The sequence below is a fragment of the Hylaeus volcanicus genome, chromosome 5 (assembly GCF_026283585.1).
Source record: "Hylaeus volcanicus isolate JK05 chromosome 5, UHH_iyHylVolc1.0_haploid, whole genome shotgun sequence".
NCBI lineage: Eukaryota > Metazoa > Arthropoda > Insecta > Hymenoptera > Colletidae > Hylaeus > Hylaeus volcanicus.
This window is the reverse complement of record NC_071980.1, coordinates 24,739,675-24,760,461: the sequence shown is the minus strand read 5'-3', so window position 1 is coordinate 24,760,461 and position 20,787 is coordinate 24,739,675. Positions and strand designations below refer to the sequence as shown.

Here is a 20,787-nt window from a genome sequence, read left to right as displayed (position 1 = left end):
ATCAAAGTTTTGAAAATTTAAACTGCCAAATAGTTAAGGACTTTTCGATTTCTTTTTACACAAGGAATTTATTCTGAAAAATGATACCATATTTTTGTAAATACTTTATATATAAAATAAATACCTTGACATATTTATGCGCCAATGAAAATTGAAAACCACTGACACGTGAAAAGGAAGACATCAATTTCTGTTTTATTTTGACACACTGGTGAAATTCCATTTGCTTTAGAGGAAGAATATCAAATTTGAAAAAATAATGTATCCCATTAATACATACACTGTAAATTGTTATGTCAAAGTGGATGGAATCTCACCGTCGAAATGTTGAATAAAGCTTAGATTGAGCTCGTATATGGTACGATCATTTGTATTATTCTCCTCGTGTAAAAGTAAATCGAAAATATGGAATAGAATGTTGTCACTCACAACTCTATTAAAAAAAAAAAAATAAAAAAAAATAAAATGGAAACTGCAAAACAGTCTGAGGAATGAATAAAGTTTTTCTATTCGAAGGTAACGTTGATGTCGCCTGACGTTCACGGCGATCAAACGAATATTTTTCGGGACAATAGACGGTCGAAGCTAAAAATAACAGATGGAAATAATTTCGCAAAGTTGTCAACGTCAATCGATAAGCGGCTCTTTTCGAATGCATGAGATTGAAATTGAAAATATGTAGATTTCACGCTCACCTTTATAGACATATTCACACAAAATGCAAACTACGACGTACATTCAACCCCTTATTGATCAAATTGCCTGGAAATTGTCGAGAACGAACGTAAATGATGCATTAATTATTCACCACCACTTCGCACACGACGTATAATCTTTTTGACTCGATCGAGACGATCTTTTCGCCCTTTTGCTCACGTTACGGATGATTAATAACCGCTCTCCCCGCCCTGGAGATTTTTGCTGAATTAAGAGGTCTGTCTACTTTGAAGACGTAAAGAAATTAATTCTTTTCTTTTCGCATTCTCGTCAAGTTTCACGTCATGGCGAAAGAGTTCTGGTGAAATTCTAAAAATCAGCAATTTTTTCAAAATATAGAATAATGGTCTTTGTTCAATTTCTTCTCTATTAGAGAATACAGAGGAAATATTTGTTTAACTTTTACATAGAAAATTTAATCCCCTTTAAGATCTATCCAAGACACTTTCTAAAATTTTCACAAATAACGAATACAAATAAACAAAACCACGAAGACTAATAAATACCCATTAATCACATTTAACGGTACATACCTAACGTGCCTACGTATAATTGAAACATTAATAAATCACGATGTAAAGTTCGAATTTTGCATAATAATACATTTCCAAAGCACACGTTTCGGAAAATGACTCATTTTATCGCCTCGATAAATCAAAATCCTTCCTCAATGTTCTTCGACTTCTTCTTTAAGTCACCGTATATTTTCTCGCGGACAATTGCAGTGATTTAACGCCTATAAACTATGGTCATCGGACACGGGGCGATACCATGGTGTCCGTTGAAAATTTTGTGATCCGTCTTCGTTCGCTGACGCGGTTGTGACAGATTACAGCCAAGCGAATGTGCCCTGTTATAAGCGTCGTCGGCGTAGAATTATTGCTCCTCGAGATTCCGCGCGATACGATGAAGTTTATGATTGGCACGCTGATTTATTTACTTGAATATTGCACCAATAATACGCCCGGTTATCGACGCGATGGCAACATCGTTCGTTGGACCAGTGTTTCTCAAACTGGGACCCTGTCCTTGGACCCCTGGGGGCCCTTGAATAAAAAATACTACTAAGTAAAATAATCTGGAGGAATTTCAATAATACCAGGTTTATTTTCTTGAGTTCCCATAGTGAACAATGCACAGAACATGGTAAAATTCTAAAATTATTTCTGAGATTATGCAATTCTACTTAAGGAGGCTTTTTAAAAGTTGCCTTGCATCGTGGTTGTCCAAGGGAAAGTGAAAGTTTGAGAAACGCTGCGTTAGTGCCATGCTTTCAATTACGGAATATTTTCCAGTGTATTATTAGCTGTCGCGAAATAAAGCTGGACATTCGCAGTCCCAGCGCGTTGATATATTTTCATCGATAATTTATAACTTTATAACAGAGTCGTGCCACCGTTGATTAATGGTCGCTTCAGCGAACGTAAACCACGCCAGACGGAAAGGTCTCTTTGTTAGGTTAAAGCTGCGGGTTTGCATTATAATTCAGTTTCTCTTTTGTTCGTTTCTTGTTCAATCGTGCTATGTTACTGAACAAAAAATGTTCCACGGTTCAATGAGATTCATCTTCTACAAATTGCAGTCGCGTCTTGAATGGAACTAACGGTGTGTGTAATTAACTACAGAGTTACCGTGGAGGCAGCGAGGTAATTAAAATTGAGAAATATCGGGAATAAACAATTATTTCCTTTTGGTTATCGATCGCGAGGCGTTAATTCGATCGAAAGAATTTCTTGTATTTCTTTGTCGAAATTACAATAAAAAGCACCGGAACCCATTAAATCGTTTAAGATAAACGAAATACTGTGCAAACTGGAAAGTCTCATTCTTTCGGAAATCTTATTTAGTGCTGCGTGCTCCGGTACATTCCACGATTTATGCCAATTTCCTTCTCGTCGTTCTACATCGTCCATGCTAAACGTAACAGAGGAAAGTTTGAAGTATATGTTTATTTGACACGTATACCGTAATTGTATTTCCTGGTAAGCCGGTGCGACCGACCGGGACGGGAATAAAAGTTCACGGACTTCCGAAAGTTCAGGCGTTGTAGAAGAGGGACCGTGACTGTAAACACGGGAATACAGGCGTCCCCGTTTCCATAATGTTCGATTTCCGGATTCTTATCAGCCCGTGGGAACTTTCGCGTATGCATAATCTGGGCCCCGATATATTTCCCGCAATCCTGTTGTGTCAAAGCCACAACCGCCGCCACCCACTTATCTTCCTACACTTGAAACTGCACATAGCGCCGCGTTGGAACAGCGTTCGATATGAAATACGAGACGAGGAAATCGTCTTTGAATTAGCATGCAGCACGGTCCCGGTAATTCGAAAGCATTTCGTAAAATGTGGTTCCAATGGTCGGGTATTTTAACCATAATTCAGGAATAATGGCTCGTGGAAGTACAATGGGAAACAAGTTTATTTGAGTGGATTTGTTTTAATTTGATCAGAATCATCTGGGTTACACTTGACTTGACTCTGTCTAGGCGTAATTGGCTATACTTCACTTGATTCTACTTGAGTTATCGTTCTCTATTCTTTGCATTCGTCTACTTACTAGCCTAAAGAAAGGAAACCCATGGAAGATACACCAGACAAAAAAGAAGAATAAATAACAAGTACTTGCAATTAATAAATAACGAGTATTTCCCTTTAATTTTAAAGCGTATTTAAAGAAAGATATACAAGAGTAGAAAAATTCAAGTTCATTCAAGTTCTTCAAGTTTTTACCATATACTCGCATTTATCCGCGACAAATAACTTACACACAGCTAACTCAAAAAATTAACGAGACCTTCTAATTTTAGAAATAACAAGCTTCCAGCCATTCATTTAAACGAACTTTTCTCGCCGTTCTCGTATTCTAAATATACACATATAATGCCTCGCACATTTGCAGAAATACTTTGTATATTACCAAGTCACGCTCAGTGGCGAGAGCACGCTACTGAAAATGTCCAAGCACGCGTGTACAAAGAGTTAATAACGCCACTCGAGTATCCACAAAACGATGAACACGGATAGATAAAGCTAGGCAGGGAACGTGGAAATAAAGTCACGCGACGTCCAGACGTTATTACATTTCTCAGCAATAAAGTATCTTTCCATTGGAAACAGATTACCGGCAAAACCATTGAAGATAGATAGGATGTCGAGGCGTTGAAAGGAAAAGAAGAATAGAACCGTCGTCACATTCATTTTAACTGGCGCATTGCTTTCCGCGACAAAGAGCCCTGAATTCGACGCGCACTTCGCCGTCTATCAGCGACAAAGGATTCCCAGAAGATACCTGGGCGTCTTATCCGCGAAATTCACTCGTACAAAAGTGTGTCAAGCTCGAGTTCCTCGTCCTTACTCGGCCATTGTGTTTCTGCCCTATACCACTTGATGCGATGCCGGCTAGACAGCAAAAAGTCTCCGCGAGCTGGAAAATTATAGATCCAAGGACCGGCAAGTGCCCGGTGGGCAGAGGAACGAAGGAAAAAGGATCGGGAAACATTCGTGACATCACTGGACGTATGAGACAGGCAGGCTGTGACACGATATATGGCACAGGGATGAATTTGATTTTTTTTTTGTCGGTGCTAATAATGGTTCCAAGGGTGATAAGAATTTCCACCAAGGAAGCGTTGACAAAAAAAAATCTGGCTAGAGCTGGTAAGTTTTAAAGAGATCGCAAAAATAAATACTGCTAAATTTGTTTATCGAAAATCAATGTTACTTTGGCAGTCAACGTGTTAAAGAATCTACAAAGGCTGACTAAAGCGTCTGACACAGCACGTTCCCCGACTACTTCCATTCCCGATTTATCTTTTCCCTTACAATGGTAAAACGATGACGATAAAAAGTAACTAAGAAGCGGATACGTTCCACCAGAATGATATTAAAGTAGATCTGTACGAGCGAAAGAAAAATAAAGAACGGAATGAAGTGCAGCACCGAGACAGCTTTATGTTGGCCAGCGAAGAAAATGAGAGTAGAGAAAGAGAAAACAGAACGTAACAAGAGAAGTTTTGAAGCGATCAGACCGAAAGATATTCCAAATGGAACTAGGTAAATGTTACACCGAAAGAAACTTTGAGGGGAAACGGAAAAATTGCCAGGGGATGCATTACGTCACTAGCTCTTTCGCCGTTGGATTCTGTTTACTTCTTTCATTCGTAGCTCAACGTATTTAATTACTTGCTAAATGGTTGCCACGAGCACCAGATGGGACGTTTATTCGGATTAAACGGGATATACAGTATTTGCATTACAGTCAGTGTTCACGGTAGAACGTAAAAGTCAAATTTAATAGAAATATTCTAAATTTTTTGATAATAATAGCGATATTTAATATTTTTAAGAAATATATTAATTGTAGTCCGCATCCAACGGTACATTTAATTTCAATCATTCGAAAATTGAAACAAGTATATCTGAATTTATATGGAACAAGCCCTTGATGTAACAACAGATTTCTCCCTCGACATAATTACACGAATCATTCCCGTTACTGTTTATCTGTGATTATTATGATCCAGCTTTCAACTCGTTTGGTTGATTGCTGAGCGAGCGAAAGTCGGTCAACAGACATGCAACCAATAATGGAAATTTTAAATTCTATATTTCTCAACATATCTTTGTGGACACAGATATTATTGTTAGGTAATTTGTGAGGCTTAAGAGTAGCAACTTGAAAGTTACAAAGAAATATATTAAAATAAGGCAAATGATGGAAGTATATTAAAATTGTCAAATTGTATTTTCCCTCTTCACTGAAGTACTTTCGAATCTAATATAGATAAAATGAAGACGATTTCTGAAGAAATAATTACTTAGTAGTCGAATGGGTGGCAACTTGAAAGTTACCAAAAACCGTGTTAAAAGTAGATAAATAACGAAAGTGTATTACTACGTAAGCAAGTGGAAAATGCACTCACCAGGCGTTATATTCGGGAACGGTTGGCCAGGCAAGGAAGGTGGATGCTCGTCTTCCGGCGAGCGTTCGGACGCGTAACCTTGATCCTGCGGTTCCCCGCTGGCCAGTTTGCTCAATTTAAGATCAATGCACTTGCTGAGCTGCTGCCGATGCCTGACTAGTTCGCAGTCTGGTTTGTGCACGATCTGCATCAGCAAATCGTTGTCGGCTGGGTCGGGGTTGCAGGGTTGCGAGGACGACGTGTTCGTCTCCGACCCCTTCCCGCTGCTTCGGGGGTCCTGTTTCCGTTTAGGCAGCGTGCCCACCAGGTCAAGATCCGTATTTCGATGACACCTGTCTTCCAGAGACGACCCGCGGGAGCACCTTCTTGTTAAGTCGCCAGATACCGCGTCGGCGCTACGATTTCTGCTCACGGAGTCGAAATTCCCGTAGCGGCACCTAACTAGATCAAGGTCGCTCTGCTGGTATCTGCAACAATTTATGGATTATGGAAATCTCGGGGCGTGAGAACGATTCGGATTTAATTAACTCGCGAATGGTGGCACGAAACACTAAACAGAAGAGCAGCGGAGTGGGGAGAATAATTTTACTTCGGCCGGAGATGGAATATACACGATATCTAAATGCGAAGTGTGCCATTGTGTTTGGGTTACCGATGGATTTACTTTTTGTGGAACGATGCTATCGTATTGTTACGATCCGATGTTGATCCTTGTCGAGATACATAGCTGATGTTGCGAGCGAAGTTCAGAATGTTGTTTCAGAACGTTTCAAATATTAGTTGAGAATGTAACATCGATCTGATTGAAATTATTTTGTAAAGTAAAAATTTCCATACTCACGGCTTCGATATAAGGGAAACGACACAGGCAGATGTAAATATATAAAAAAAAAGTGAACGGTGACATACCTCCAAGGATCGTTTTCATCTATAGAGTCCTGCGACCGATGCTTGACGAGGTCTAAAGCGCCAGTTGGTCCACCGTCAGAGAAGTGTACACCCAACGATCGTTTCTTGTGTGGCAACGTTCCACCGAGATTCCCGGTGATAGTATCCGTCATTATGTTATTATTTTCCTTTTGGTCGTCGTCTAGAACGTCCTTGTCGTCGAGATGATTGGGCAACGAGCCACAGAATTTATATCTGTAAACGGAGCGTCATGTTCTTCGTGAATATTCAGTGGAAAATTTCGATGAACTTTGGCACGCTTTTCAAATGCATTTCGCGAGCGTTAAAGTCAGAATTATTATGGTCTTGAATTATTTAATAATTCAAGGTCTCTATGTAACACATTCTAGGATTGCATAGAACAAAAATTTATCTTCAAGATATTGAAAATTACCACCTCTTGCAGGTCGAGAATTCGCAATTCATTGTTTTCGCAATTTCCTTGACTTTTCGTTATCGAACACTATACCTGCTTCATTTTGTAGTAACCTCGTGTTCGAATCTAACGCAGTCAACCGTGACGCGCAATTTGCGACTAATTACATACGTCGAAATCATTACCGTTCGTTCGCACGTGGAGCCATTAGTAATATTACGTTTGTCGTTGTATGTAGAAATCCACGTACAACCAACAGTTACAATTTAATGAAACGAATTATACGGGAGACGATTTAATAAGACGCGACCCACGTTTGTGTTACGTTCAACTATAACAGTTTTCTTTGGTATCATGACGTCTATTAGCGATCTCCCGACTGCAATTTCGACCCTTATCTGTTTCATTAATTTTTCAGGTTAATGAGTTTATACTCAAAAAGCAGACAGTGTTACCCGTTGCGATTTAATTAACGGAATTAATACGTGTAACTAATTGTTATGCTAAACATTAATGTGTATTGTAGAACCTAGATGATTACATACATTCCACACTAAAACAAGTATATAGGTAATTTGTATAGATCTAATCAAGTGACAGATTATCAATATAATATAAAGACGCTACATTTCGTTACCATCCACCTATTCCTTCTTATGGACAAAAAAATTACAAAATTTCAACAATTCTTGGCTGAAGGTTGCTTCCTTAAGGCTGAGTTGCACTAATTTCCATGCAGCTCTTTGCAAAAACATTGTTCAAGTGTATTTGTACACCTAACAATGGCAAACAGTCGTTAATATCTCCAAAAGCCACCGAAGGATGTTAATACAGTCGACGATCACTTGTCGGATAGCGTGGATCCGCCTTTACAAGGTAAACAACGCCACTTACGCAAACGAGATCAAGATGCGAGCATCTTTTCACCCCTCTTTCCTCCTTTTTACACACCCTTCGGTCTCTGTTACCTCTCAGCTCGCATCCGTTTTCGCGCAAACGAGGATTTAATGGAAACCGCCCCAGTTCCGCGACTGACTGACCTTAAAGGGAGTCTAAATTATCTCACGACCAACTTGTTATGCCAGGCTATGCCACGTCGTTGCTGGTTGTTTAAGCAACACCGAGCACCGGTTGGTAACGAGAAATTCTCAGCGAACACGTTTAATTCCGGCTTGTGAATAGTTTCCGCTCTAATTCGGTGTCACCCTATGCCATTATTTATTGTTTGTACAATTCAATTTCAATGTTTGGATAGACTACGAAATCAACCGAAAGGGAGATCGTGTTGTTAGTTGTTTGGCAGGATCTAGCAACGAATCACAGTGTTAATTGTTATTTGTTGCAAAGGGTTTCCGAAAAGGGGCTTTGGAATTTTCAAATCAGGATGGATAAACTGTATAGATTTCATAGGCTGGGTATTGTTTATTTATCAATGGTGGCATATTAATTACTGCTATTTGTGTATATATTATTAAAAATAGATTCTCTTTTGTATATGATAAAATACATTTTTTACATCGTCAACATCCGAGTATGACCATTTAGGTTGACAATTGTATGGACTAATTCTTTGTTTAATGTCAATGCAAATGTGACTCTTTGAATATTTATGTTGACGTGCATTTCATTCTCTGAGCACAATACTGTTATATGACATAGCAGGAAATATTATTTATTTTATAATGTATTTAATACTTAATTACTTATTTAACTTAAATTTACTTTGCTGATTGCATTGAATATATAAAAATGAATTCCTTCAATTTTGGAATTAATTTTGAATTTAACGACAGCGGACAACATGTTCAATATTCGTTATAAATGATTACTAGTTTAATTTCACATTTCTCTCATTGAAAGGAGGCGCGCATGAATTAATTCTACTTTTGTTGCGCACTCCTTCGCACCCACATGACACAGTGCACACTCCAAAATTCTCCTATCAGCTCTACAGAATTAAATATGCTACAATAATGCAGCCGGATTTGATTATGCAGAGGAATTTTAGAGTCGGGACAAAAGAGAATTTCATTCGTGCGAAAGTACAGCGCCACTCGCTTTGCTTGGCTATCTTCACTGTCTCATCTTCCTGCCGGGTTTAATTACAACACGCTTCCGGTTTAGAGTTTTAGCTCTAATGTATGTAGTTCACAGCCTACTCAAAACAGACAGCCACTTAATGTCTTTGGTTTTTAGAAAACTGAAATAGGTATCAGACTTGAGGTCGTTTTAATTAGAAGTGGTTGGTTCTTAATGAGATAATTAGTACAATTAGTGTAGTATAGTATACAAGTATAAGATGAGCGAATGTGCCCACTCACATTTTAGAAATTTGATTTTCAAATTTGCAATACGCGAAACAAAAGGTATTGAATTTCATTCAAATCGAACTCAACGTTTTTTTTTCCAAAACAGCGCGAATCGAAAATGAAAACCTTTTGCAAATACCAGTAGACAGATAAAAAACCAATTGATTGGATTGTTGTAACAGGATACAAAAGTATCCGTTTCCAGATCACTGTTACGGTCCAATAATTCACTATATTCCTACAATGTTTGAGTTTGCATATCCGCCAAATGTACTTTATGTTCCAAGAAAAATAACAGTAACACTGCTATCAAAATATAAACTCCATCGATTTAGGATTCATTTAGGTATTTATTCTAGCAAACTTCTCGTGTTCGATTCCGTATTGAATCACAATTTGTGCTACAGAAATACTCACTGTATTCCTTTGGTTTTCATCGATATATATTAATATGTTTTCGTGATAAGATTTAATATTCGATCAAAATTTGAACTGTGGGAATTGGAGATTTAGAAACAAAGTGTATTTAGGATATTTTTGGATAGAGCTGATGGAGATGGATTGGTCTTCACTTATTCACACTATCGAGCTTCCCTCGTGGAAGTTCATATTGGACTACAATTTAAGCTATGGGAATTGGAGGAGACTCCAGAAAATCTTCTTGGGTTAGGTCTAAGTAGACTTAATCTTCCAGTACAGGGGTACATTTACTTATGAATATTCAATCACCTATATCTAGACCCTACAGCACGGATTGAAACCAGCCTTGTTTTAATCAACTCGCTATAAGATTAAAAACAAACACTGTGCAGCTTTAGCTTATCCGTGTTTTCTTCATTTTATACTCGTTTCCTTTGAAACCAAAAAAATCCACAAAGATGCAAATCAATGAGTCAGAACAGTACTGAAAAACTCGACTAGAAAAATATTTACAGGGTTGGAATTTTGTTGAAAGACAACGAAGTTGCAAATGTCCAGAGACAAGAAAATTAACAAAGCTGCAAACCGCGACTAGAACAATAGCAACGTTGAGATTCTCCAAGAAGACAACAAAGTTGTATTTGACGAACGCAGATGGTCAACAATGTTGCAAAACCATCAGACTGGGAAGACAACCGAGTATCTAGAGTTAGGTCCGAGAAGAGTTTAATTGCTTGCAATCTGCAAGGAATAGATTAGTCTTCGTTTAATCAAACTATCAGGCTTCCCTCGTGGAAGTTCATATTGAATCACGATTCGAGCTACAGGAATTAAAGACTTAAGATTGCAGAAAAGTAGTTAAAGTCAGATCGGAAAGCCTTCATTTGATCGATCCATCACTCTTCCCTCATAAAAATTCGTAAGAAACCACAGTTCGAGCAATTCAAACCGAAAGATTGCTGTTGCAAAAGACTAGATATAGTACGATCTTACCGTTCCCTCTGGGCGCTGGAGCACGGCACCAGGATCTTGCCCATGCTGTTCAGTTTTCCCTTGGGATCGCACAGGTTCCCAGAGGATTGGGTCCTGCGGCCAGTGAGGCCCTTCCCGTTGTGCCGACTCAAATTCGAGCCCATGGTAGACTGTTCGTTCTCGAGATGAGCCTCGTTCGTTCCCACGACGGCGTTCACGGCATTTCCGGGCGTGTTCTCCTTGTTCGGCCAATCGAAGTACTTGTTGATGTCCTTGGCATTGACCTTGCACGATATCGGCGGCGGGGGCGGGGCTGGCCTTGTACGTTTACCAGGTTGCTGCTGGGGACGGCAGCCTTTACGACGATTGCTCGGCGATTCGGTGCTTAACGAAAGTGTCTGCACCTTCCAGCCGTCCTGACCTCCGCTCGTGGGAGGCACTGTTACGACTTCCTCGCCTATAACAAAGATGCAATTGCGTTTTACAGTCCGCTCCTTGGCGTTCAAGGTCCGAGAGAGGCGGGGAGTCGAAGCGCGATGAATTGCTTTCGACCGTTAGGTGTTTTAGGAAATTCTAGCGTTTAGGAAATAACTGAAGTATATTGAAGTATTCGTAATTATTGTCTTTATTTATTATCATTTTACCCAGGAGTAGGAAATCCGACAAATCTTTTCTTCTTGTTTTATTGTGTAACAAACTCACGTCAAAGTGGATGGTTATACAGGCCGGTTGTGAACCGTGAAATTCTAAAAGAAATTCCAGAATTGAACCGACCAAGAACAATCCCGTGTATTCGCGTAGTACGACCGGCTGTTTGCGTCCAGAGTTAATTATTCTTTTCCCAGGCTGCCTCAGACACGGAAGGGCACGATACTGTTTCTCAGGCTGTTACAGTTCTTTTTCCCTCCTCCAAGAAATTAAGTTTAGTAATATAATTTTCTTCATTCATGGCCAGGAGCACGACCGCAGACGTTTTCAATGCAAAGACCATGCCATGCCGTGCAACGGTTGTTAAACGACGACGTTACGGTTGGAAGGGGAAAAATTATGACAATAATAATACATGACGAATGAGACCTTTATGTAGATTTTTTTGTGTCGTACCTTCAAGATTTATTGTAACACTAAAATGACCAAACTGATCGATTTGACCCCATGTATACTTTAAACTTCATCTTAAAGTCGCTCAATTATTAACAATGATTTTGTCGCTATTTTTGGGGGCACAATTATTACAGCGGGGAATATATTTCACCGATAAATTAGTTTCTTCTTCCTCCTTCTAAATTCAAAGATATGGTTATATGTTGATTTGCGAATGCAATAATCTAAAAAAAAAAAAAAAAATTGAAAGTAAAGTTTATACTATAATATTTGCATAGTAAAATAAATTTCTCTATAGGTTCAATTTTTGTAGGTACGTTTGCAAAGATTTTATTTCGCATAGAGATCCGCGGTTTGGTTATATGTATTTGTAGTTTTACTGTTAAACACTTTATCAATTTTTAGAAATATGAAGTGTATATAAAAAAAAAAAAAATAGAAAGGGTTGCCAGAAAAATATATCTTCCTTTTTATTAACGAATGGTGTACAAAATCCTGTTGTACGTGTATTAGGAGTAAAAACAGTAAGGCTGAGAACTTTGTGCTCCGTTCGCGAAAATGGAACAGAAGCTCATTAGAAAGTACGTCGTGTAATTAAGTCTGTAAATTAGAAACTGAATTGTGTTCGTTGCTCACTCCACGGGCTTAATCTTGGATCGAAGAAAAAAGTTAACGTCGTTCGCACGGTAGGATCTTTCTTCTGTATCAGAAATTAGGTGAACATATTACTTACGTATTAAAGTTTAATTAATCTTGTACAGTTACTGATTAGTCAGTTAATGAACTTTGTATGGATCGTACGTTCGAGTCCATTGCGTGAAACTGCGTCCTAATTAATATTGATCGATATTAATTAAAGGGAGAGAAGTGCTCGAACACGCACTATACGCTTCCAGCAAAATAATTCTGTTACCAACGGAAGCAAAACAGAAATTCCATTAAGCAACAGCAAAATTCCTCTATATCGAATCTTATAAATATTTTGTGAATATTTCATTATGCTTACTTTATGAATATTCTTATGAATATTTTAATCCACTTTTTATAATACATTTCACGTTCAACACGATATGACTCGATAAACAATTTCCGCTACTTTCCTGATTAACAAAGAAGGTAATGTTGTGATGTAAGAGAGAAAACTTCGCAAGAACAACGCTTAATTAAATTGTGCTTACATCAGAGCATATTCAGTGCATCTTTCAGGAAGTTTTGTTGGGCATTAATACCTAACATTCCAAAATACGAAAGACGTATGATTATAGATCGCACGAACTACTAATATAAAAAAAGTATATAGTATGTTACGAGAAAAGAATGTGTTCAACACGAAACATTTATGAATACAATTATATTTTTATTTAAAATAGGACACACATGGCAACCATTTCTATTTTACAGTTTATCATTTGGAATTAATAATAGCCGAACACCTGTGTTAATGTAACAGACATTGACGTAACTACTTGTTGTTGTTTCCTTGATTTCTTTAATTGTATAATAAACCAGTAGAACATCTCGAAATTAATGAACAGAAAAATGGCGAAATCTGGTTCAAGTTCTTTGTTCAAATAAATAGATATTTCTAACAATAATACCTTACAATAAACGTAATAGTTTATATCAGATCAAAGTTATTATTAATTCCAATTGCATAATACATACATGTTGATTATTTGAATTCCTCCTTTTAAAATAAAATATTCGTACAAACCTCGCTGTTTGTTACGATTGGAATAAATTTTCTGAATTGCTTCCTATAACTGCACGTTAACTTGTAAACTTTCCGAACATGCGTAGCGAACGTTATCTAATAATAGTGTGATGACAGAAAGTAATTTATAAACTGTTGAAAGCATATGGGCACGAGAAGAAAAATAACTCGTACGGTGCGTCAGAAACCACCGTTGGATCGGTAATTGCACCTTACCAGTGCATGACTCATTTATAACACACGAGGATGCAACTACTGGACTTACACGAAACGATCCTGCGCGCTGTTTTCGAAGTGTTTTCATCTAAACTCGAGCGTAACGACCTGTCACGAATTACTACATTGTATTTGGTAAAAGTTAGCGGCTACGTGTATTTATTACAATTTTTCACATGAATTTATTATTCAACGACAATAATTAATAATAATTATATTAAAAATGCAAAAAATTCATCTAGAATCTCATTTAAAAAATTTTTAATATTATTCAAGTATAGAAAATAGTAATCCAAAAAGGATTTTCATATGGAACAAAAATTTTCTGGAACAATGACAAAAATATTTAGGATTATACATACACGTAGCAACATACTGTAAATTGTATATATAGAGATTCGCAATAATAAAAACGATAGTTGAGTTGAAGTTACATACAATCCACACGCGATATTACGTGTGCAATGGACGTCGTAAAATCCCACATAAGCAAGATGAATTACTGCAAATGATCGATCGTACAACGCGTGTCGTAACGTGCCAGTGTTATCGACTTTTGCGATTGTTGCATATTCGCGTTCGCGCGAGACCGTTATTAAATTATAACTGGTTCCTCCGAGCCCGTTGTTATCTGCGAGCTAATTATGCGCTATTCGTTTGCGCAGATACACCGAATCAGAAAATTGTTCGTGCACCTTGTGTGCTCTCTACTGTAACGGTTGTTCTTTTCATTCTGTTCTTCGTAGGTCAATTTCATTCTTTGTATACTTGCTTAAGATTCTGTTATTTTGTTAAAATAAATATCTTGCAATTATTATTTAGCGGATCCAGGAGGAAATTACTATAATGATTGTTTATTGAAGTAACCAACAAACTTCTGTATTTGGGACAAAAATCATTGAGAAAGCATTACACAACAATGGTCTTGGATTTCTTGCATTTATGACATATTTCTGCATAAAAAAAAAAACATACGAATTGTACGCATTATATATTTAATAAATTTATTAATATTTCATTTTGCGTGTCAATGCGTGTAAAGCGTTTTCAAAAAAGAGCTATAAAATTTTATTTTTTAATATTTATATATTATAGAATGAATATAGGCAACGTATCAAAAAAATGGATATATTTCATACCATTTATGTTACGCTAACAAATGAAATTCCAAAGGTTCTTTTACAAGGTCTCCTATGTTTCATAAATCAATGGAGTAACATTAACATTTCATTTTGCATGAGCGCATGCATTTCAGATAGACTGAACGTAATTTTGCATATTTACATACGCCGTAAACATAACAACCGTTAGACCAGCAAGCATAATGCGTACGGGGACTTTCTTGACCGAGTGTAGCTAAGTACATGGCAAAGAGATATTTTTCTTTATGATTGATAACTGTAAACACGAACCGTCACGCCTCGGATATTTTCTGCCTTGTTGCAGATAAGGATATCCTTGTTTCAGTCTTTGTGTATCCAAGCAGACTCAATTAAATCTCGTACTTTTAACAAGATAAGGAGATCTGTTCGCTATTACAAGAATTCGAAGGAAAAATTATAAGTGGCAACCGTGTAATATTCCAACCAATTAAATGCAATTGTTGGACTTTTTAGAGCGTAACATGTAATCTTGGCCTCGGAGACACGCCATGAACGATTACAGATTAATCAATTCATTTCCATAATATAAGTATTAATTTTTTGTCAGTCCATATTTAAGATATTGACAGATAGAAGTATTAAAAATCGCGAAGAAGTATCATAAGTATAATAGCAGAAGTATAACGAGTACAATAAGTATATAAGTACAAGAAGTATTCATAATCAATTTTTCCAATTATATGATGCGATGCTGTGTCATTACAGCTTGATTAATTGCACGACAAAAATGTCAGTCTGAATTTTAATTAATTTCAAACAAAATAAATAAACATATACGTAACACATATTGGACTCGAATTAAAAAATTTTGTACATTTCATCATAACCTATATATTATAACATTGAAGTAAATATGAAAATTCCAAATAAATATTTCAAAGAACGTTGGTCAATACGTGCCCAAATATGATTCATTTCACTCGAATTAAAAGGGAGAGGAGGTGGAAGAGGAGGCCAATACCGAATGTAAGCGTGAAATATCGAATGTAAACGTGAAATATCGAGAGCCATGTCTTCATTTTCCTGTTACGGGTAACAATAACTGGTCACAAATTGAGTCCCTGATGTAGGTCGGACGTTGCGTTCGACGTATCAGCGAAGTATCCGGACGATTGTTTGCACATGATAGAACGGTACATTCGCAATCCATTTGTTCTCGATTAGCCAGATTCGGCGGTAAGGGTTGCAGAGATAGATATTCGGGTCAGGTTCAATCGATAAGCACCGGATTCAGTTCGTCGGTTAACTTTACGACATCTAGATTCCTCCGTACTTACTGCGGTCACAGATAAGGACCTCCTTTCAGAAGAGGGTGGCAAATAATAGGGGCAGCCGGGCAAAGAACGATTTGCACTTTCGAAACGTATTTTCCTGGGTGGTATATCCTTGTCTCGGAACTTGTACGACGAGCTATCGATCATTTCGAGATTCTCTCAACACACGAGCTGAACAACGAGAAATAATCAATTCCGCCAAGGGACGCCAAGGGACGTATAACACCCTGTATACCACGTCGCAAGCTGAATATCGTCATAATTTATATAAAATGATTAATACCTCAGGTATAAATATTTGTATAATTTATAAAATGTGATCAACATCATAGATGTGAATAATTTATTTTTTTTTTTTTTTTTTTATAAATTTGAGTAACATCTCAAGTATGAATACCATTATAATTTATTAAATCGATTGATAGGTATCTCAGGTATGAATACTTTTATAATTTATAAAATGTAATTAATATTTTACTTAATATCCTAGATTTAAATATTTATATCATTTTAAAAATTTGACTAATATCTGAAACATGGTTTATTATATTTTATCATTTAGATACGTATTGTATGAATCAGGTAAAACTGTGAAGTATGTTTCACCGAATAAAAATAATTCCGCGTAATAAAAGGGTGCGAAAAATGCATAAATCACGAAGGAAAGTAAAGAGTTCAGAGCGCGGATGTTGTGTCGGTAGGAAAAGTGGTGGCGTGTATAAATGGAGACGATCGCGTTGGATCGTAAACCAATTCGCATTATGCCAAGCACGTGCTTTCCAATCAACCGGACCGCGGCGTATCCATTCGTGCTGAAATCGTTCCAGGGAAATCCATTTGTATGCCAATTAAACCGCGTCCGTCGTGCATTTATTATGGAAAGGTCAAAGGCAGTGGGCGCGATATTCTCTTGGATAACTAAACAACGGTCAGCGAAATATCCGGGTGCTACCGTTTACGTCTACCATGCAAATATCTGATCGACGCCGAGTTAACACGGAGTAATAACAATATCTATTGCCTGGATGGAATCATATATTGCAGAACGAGTTTGTTTCAACGATTTCGAAAGTAGCATCGAAGCTCTGTCATATTTTATTTCACAGGGTGCAGAGTCAACGAAAAGAGAGATCGATGAGTTTTCAAAGCTATATAAGGGCTTCAGGAGTTTATTTCTTAACAACCACTGGATACTTTTGAAACCACTAATATCTTAGATATTATCATTCTTGTAATACTGAAAATGAACTGTGCTTGTTCAAATTCCATAATTTACCTTAAGAAATTGTGTGAGGTTAAATAACAATATAATAATAATTTAAATATAATATTCTTGATTATTTTACAAGGGTGTTTTCTATAAACGATTGCATTCTGTCTGGAGCACGTTGGTAGTTCGACCTTCAAATGCAAGTACAACTTGACCTACGTACAATTTAATTTCTTAAGTACGTATATATCATCTTTTCATTATCAGTATTTATATTATCTCAAAGATCTGTATCTTCAAATGTAAGAAATAAAAATCTCCCTGAATTAACCATAATCATAAAAAATCGAAAAAAAGAAAGAACAGTCTCCATTTATCAAACAAAAACACAACTATTTAATCGAATAAACGTCACGAATAAATGGCCACACATCGTTTTCATTCATCTACCGTTTCGCTAAAATTCAGACTGCCTCAACACGAAACTAAATTCATTTATCAAACAATAAGTTTGCCATAAATCATCTTTCCAGTAACCCAGACAAAATGTCCTCCCCACTGCGGGTATCCATCACTTAACAGACACAATACTCCACTCCTCTGTTAACGCGTGCGATTCGTCATTACTTTGAAAGTCCATCATAAAGTCGCAATAAAGCAGGCCTAGGGTGTTCGACGGTATTCCCAGATCATATCTCTAGGGTCATTAAGCCTTGCTTACGTCGGTGCAATATTCCCCACTTTAAATTCACTGAAATCGCCCTCGCCGTCGAACGAGCCGAAGAAAATGAATGTAATAAAACGCGATTACAGCTCGTTGAACGAAATTACTTTACGGTCGCGACGGTTTAACTCAAGTCTGCGTTTATCAATGTTTAAGGGAAGCCACTTCGGACGCGTAAAGTCGAAATTATATTCAACAATTTTTTTTTTTCTAAAAACAGTTGACTCAACGGTAGGTCCGTTTACTGAGGTTCATTGTACGCGTATTTAATAATACAAAAATAATTTTTGGCAAGGTTCTCAGGTGTGGTTAGACCTGAAATGAAAAACGAGATTTTTTTTCAACTGTTCACTATTCTTACAAAAATCGATCTTTCGAAAAATCCATATATATGTATAATTCCACAGTGTATGTTACGTAAAAAAATGAAAATACTTGGTTTTTAATTTTAGGTCCAACCGTTTCTGAGAACTCCGCTATCACAATTAAAAAGTCATCCTTGTCGTCGTAATGACTGTAACGTATCTATTTTATTTAAAAAATCCGAGTAAAAATTATTTTTGTATTATTTAATATGCGTATAATGAACCCCAGTAATCAGCCCTTCCAAATAGTAAATTGTTTAAAAAGAAAAAATTGTTGAATATAGCTACGATTTTCACGCATCGAGGATGGTTTTCCTCCTTAATGCGTTTCGAAGAAAAGTTAAAAGTGAAAGTACCTCGAAGAAAATGTTAACTAGAGAGGTTAAACGACGATGAGGCGTAGACGCGTGATTATTATCTCACCTGGTATTCGATAAATGTAGCGACGCCACGAAGCCCAGCTTAAACTAAAACCACTAAAATTGACCTCCACTTGTCAACCATCCCGCAGACTCATCGGAGAGGTATGAGACTGAACGTGGTTCGTGATACCGATAACGTTAAAAAGTGTGCTACGAGTACAATTGATAAGACGTAGCGTCATTTTAACGCAGATACCGCTAGCGTTGGTGTTTATGCGTGTGTATGGTTTCGATTGTTTCATGATCTGTTAAAATTAATACAGGATATATAGATGGGAAATACCATCCCCCTGTTTTCAATTTAGGCGTCGGGCATCGAACCAACTCTATCGTGATTGGATTTGATCTTCTGCTCACATGGAGTTTCGTTAACGTTCGTAATTTCCTGGCCGGTCGATTCTGATACGATTACGATTTGTAATTTGCCTCGATTTCTTCGTAGATACGATTCTAAAGTAGGGGGAAATTGCAGAGTCCAATAAGGAGTCATTAAGGTAGATATCCGGGTAACTGTATAAATTCGTGCAAATTCGTGCAAAAATACGTTGCATTATTGAATGAATATTTTTATTATTCAGTTATTCGATATTGGATATATATTTTAAATATCGAATTAATTGTTTTACAGTGAATGAATATTTCAATTATTAAATGAACACTTCCAATAGCGAATGAGTTGTGAAATGTTAAACGAATATTTTAGTTATTGAATGGATTATTCTATTTCGAGCAAACACTTCAATTATTGACTGAGTTATTCTATATCGAATGGAGTCGGTGAATGATTTATTCTATATTAAATAATGAATTTATATCGAATGGAGTTGACGAATGAATTATTCTACGCTGAATAAATATTTTAATTACTTGACGAGAATACCGGTCTTTTACATCCTTAAGCAACCGAAATAACGTAATCTTTCCCTCCGAGTAATAAAATAAGAATCAACATCACGAATTCCTTCATATTTCACCCGAAAATAAACAGTTAGACACGAAGATTCTACCGTATTCGATTTATTTCTCCCCAAGTGGCCATCTCCTTCTGGGTCGTGCCACTGTGCTCCGCCCTGTGTGTATCTTTCTTCAATAAATCAAATAGTCTCGGTGGTCTCAATAGAGGCAAGTAGTCAGCCAGTCATAGCCGCGGTATCCCTGTATTCCAACAACTACTCGATTTCAATTCCAGACACGCAAAGTAGGGAAAAGAATTCTTGCCCGTTGTATACCAAGACGAATCGCTCGGAATTATTCAGTTTATTCTCGCCTCTGGTTTCGAGTTTACACGTGGCAGGGAGGGCCGCTATGGAAGTTTGCCGTCGCGAATGACAATTTTTCAAGTCGCCCCGGGGTCTCGAAGTTCGCCTGTGCAGCGACGGGATGTGTTTCATCTTCGCGACAAGAATACAGAGTTATGGAGTTCGTGATCTCGGCCGTGCTTTGGGAGCGGACAAGAACAGGACCTCGCGTGGTCCCTTCTAATCGCGCGATATTTGCGCTCCGACCTTTGTGATACTTTGCACCGGTTGCGAAATGCAATTCTGATACGTATAGGAAACGTGCGCGACACACCAACGCGAGGAAATAATGCTGGTTCTTAAATGACGACTTATCGATAAGAACTGTGACCTGGGGTCGTTTAATAAATTATTGGGGACGAGGAAAAAGAAGTTTGGAGAAAAATAGTCGGATAACAGGTATTATTGAATTCATTATTATTGTTTGGTATACTAATATAAAACTGCCAATGTTAAAATTGTGGTTAGGAAAGGTAAAATTCAATTTGTGAAAGCAATATAAGCGTTATTATAAAGAAATTATTATAAGGGTGGAAAAACTCGTAATTATTAAAATATTGATAATCGCTGAAATATTCGAAAACAAAGCAAGAGAAATTTTATTGGAGCACTCGAAGGCTTTTTATTTGT

At 37.2% G+C, this 20,787-nt stretch overlaps 1 protein-coding gene across 2 annotated transcripts in view; it reads right to left on the bottom strand.

The window, feature by feature from the left end:
* Positions 1 to 20,787, bottom strand: part of LOC128876995 (uncharacterized) — a 145,273-nt gene that overhangs the window by 30,208 nt on the left and 94,278 nt on the right. For both annotated transcript variants that reach the window (XM_054123884.1, XM_054123883.1), the window contains exons 2-4: positions 10,689 to 11,124; positions 6,552 to 6,785; positions 5,643 to 6,109 (exon numbers count right to left, since the gene is read on the bottom strand). In XM_054123884.1, the coding sequence (XP_053979859.1) occupies positions 5,643 to 6,109; positions 6,552 to 6,785; positions 10,689 to 11,124 (1,137 nt within the window). The remainder of the gene's footprint in view (positions 1 to 5,642; positions 6,110 to 6,551; positions 6,786 to 10,688; positions 11,125 to 20,787) is intronic.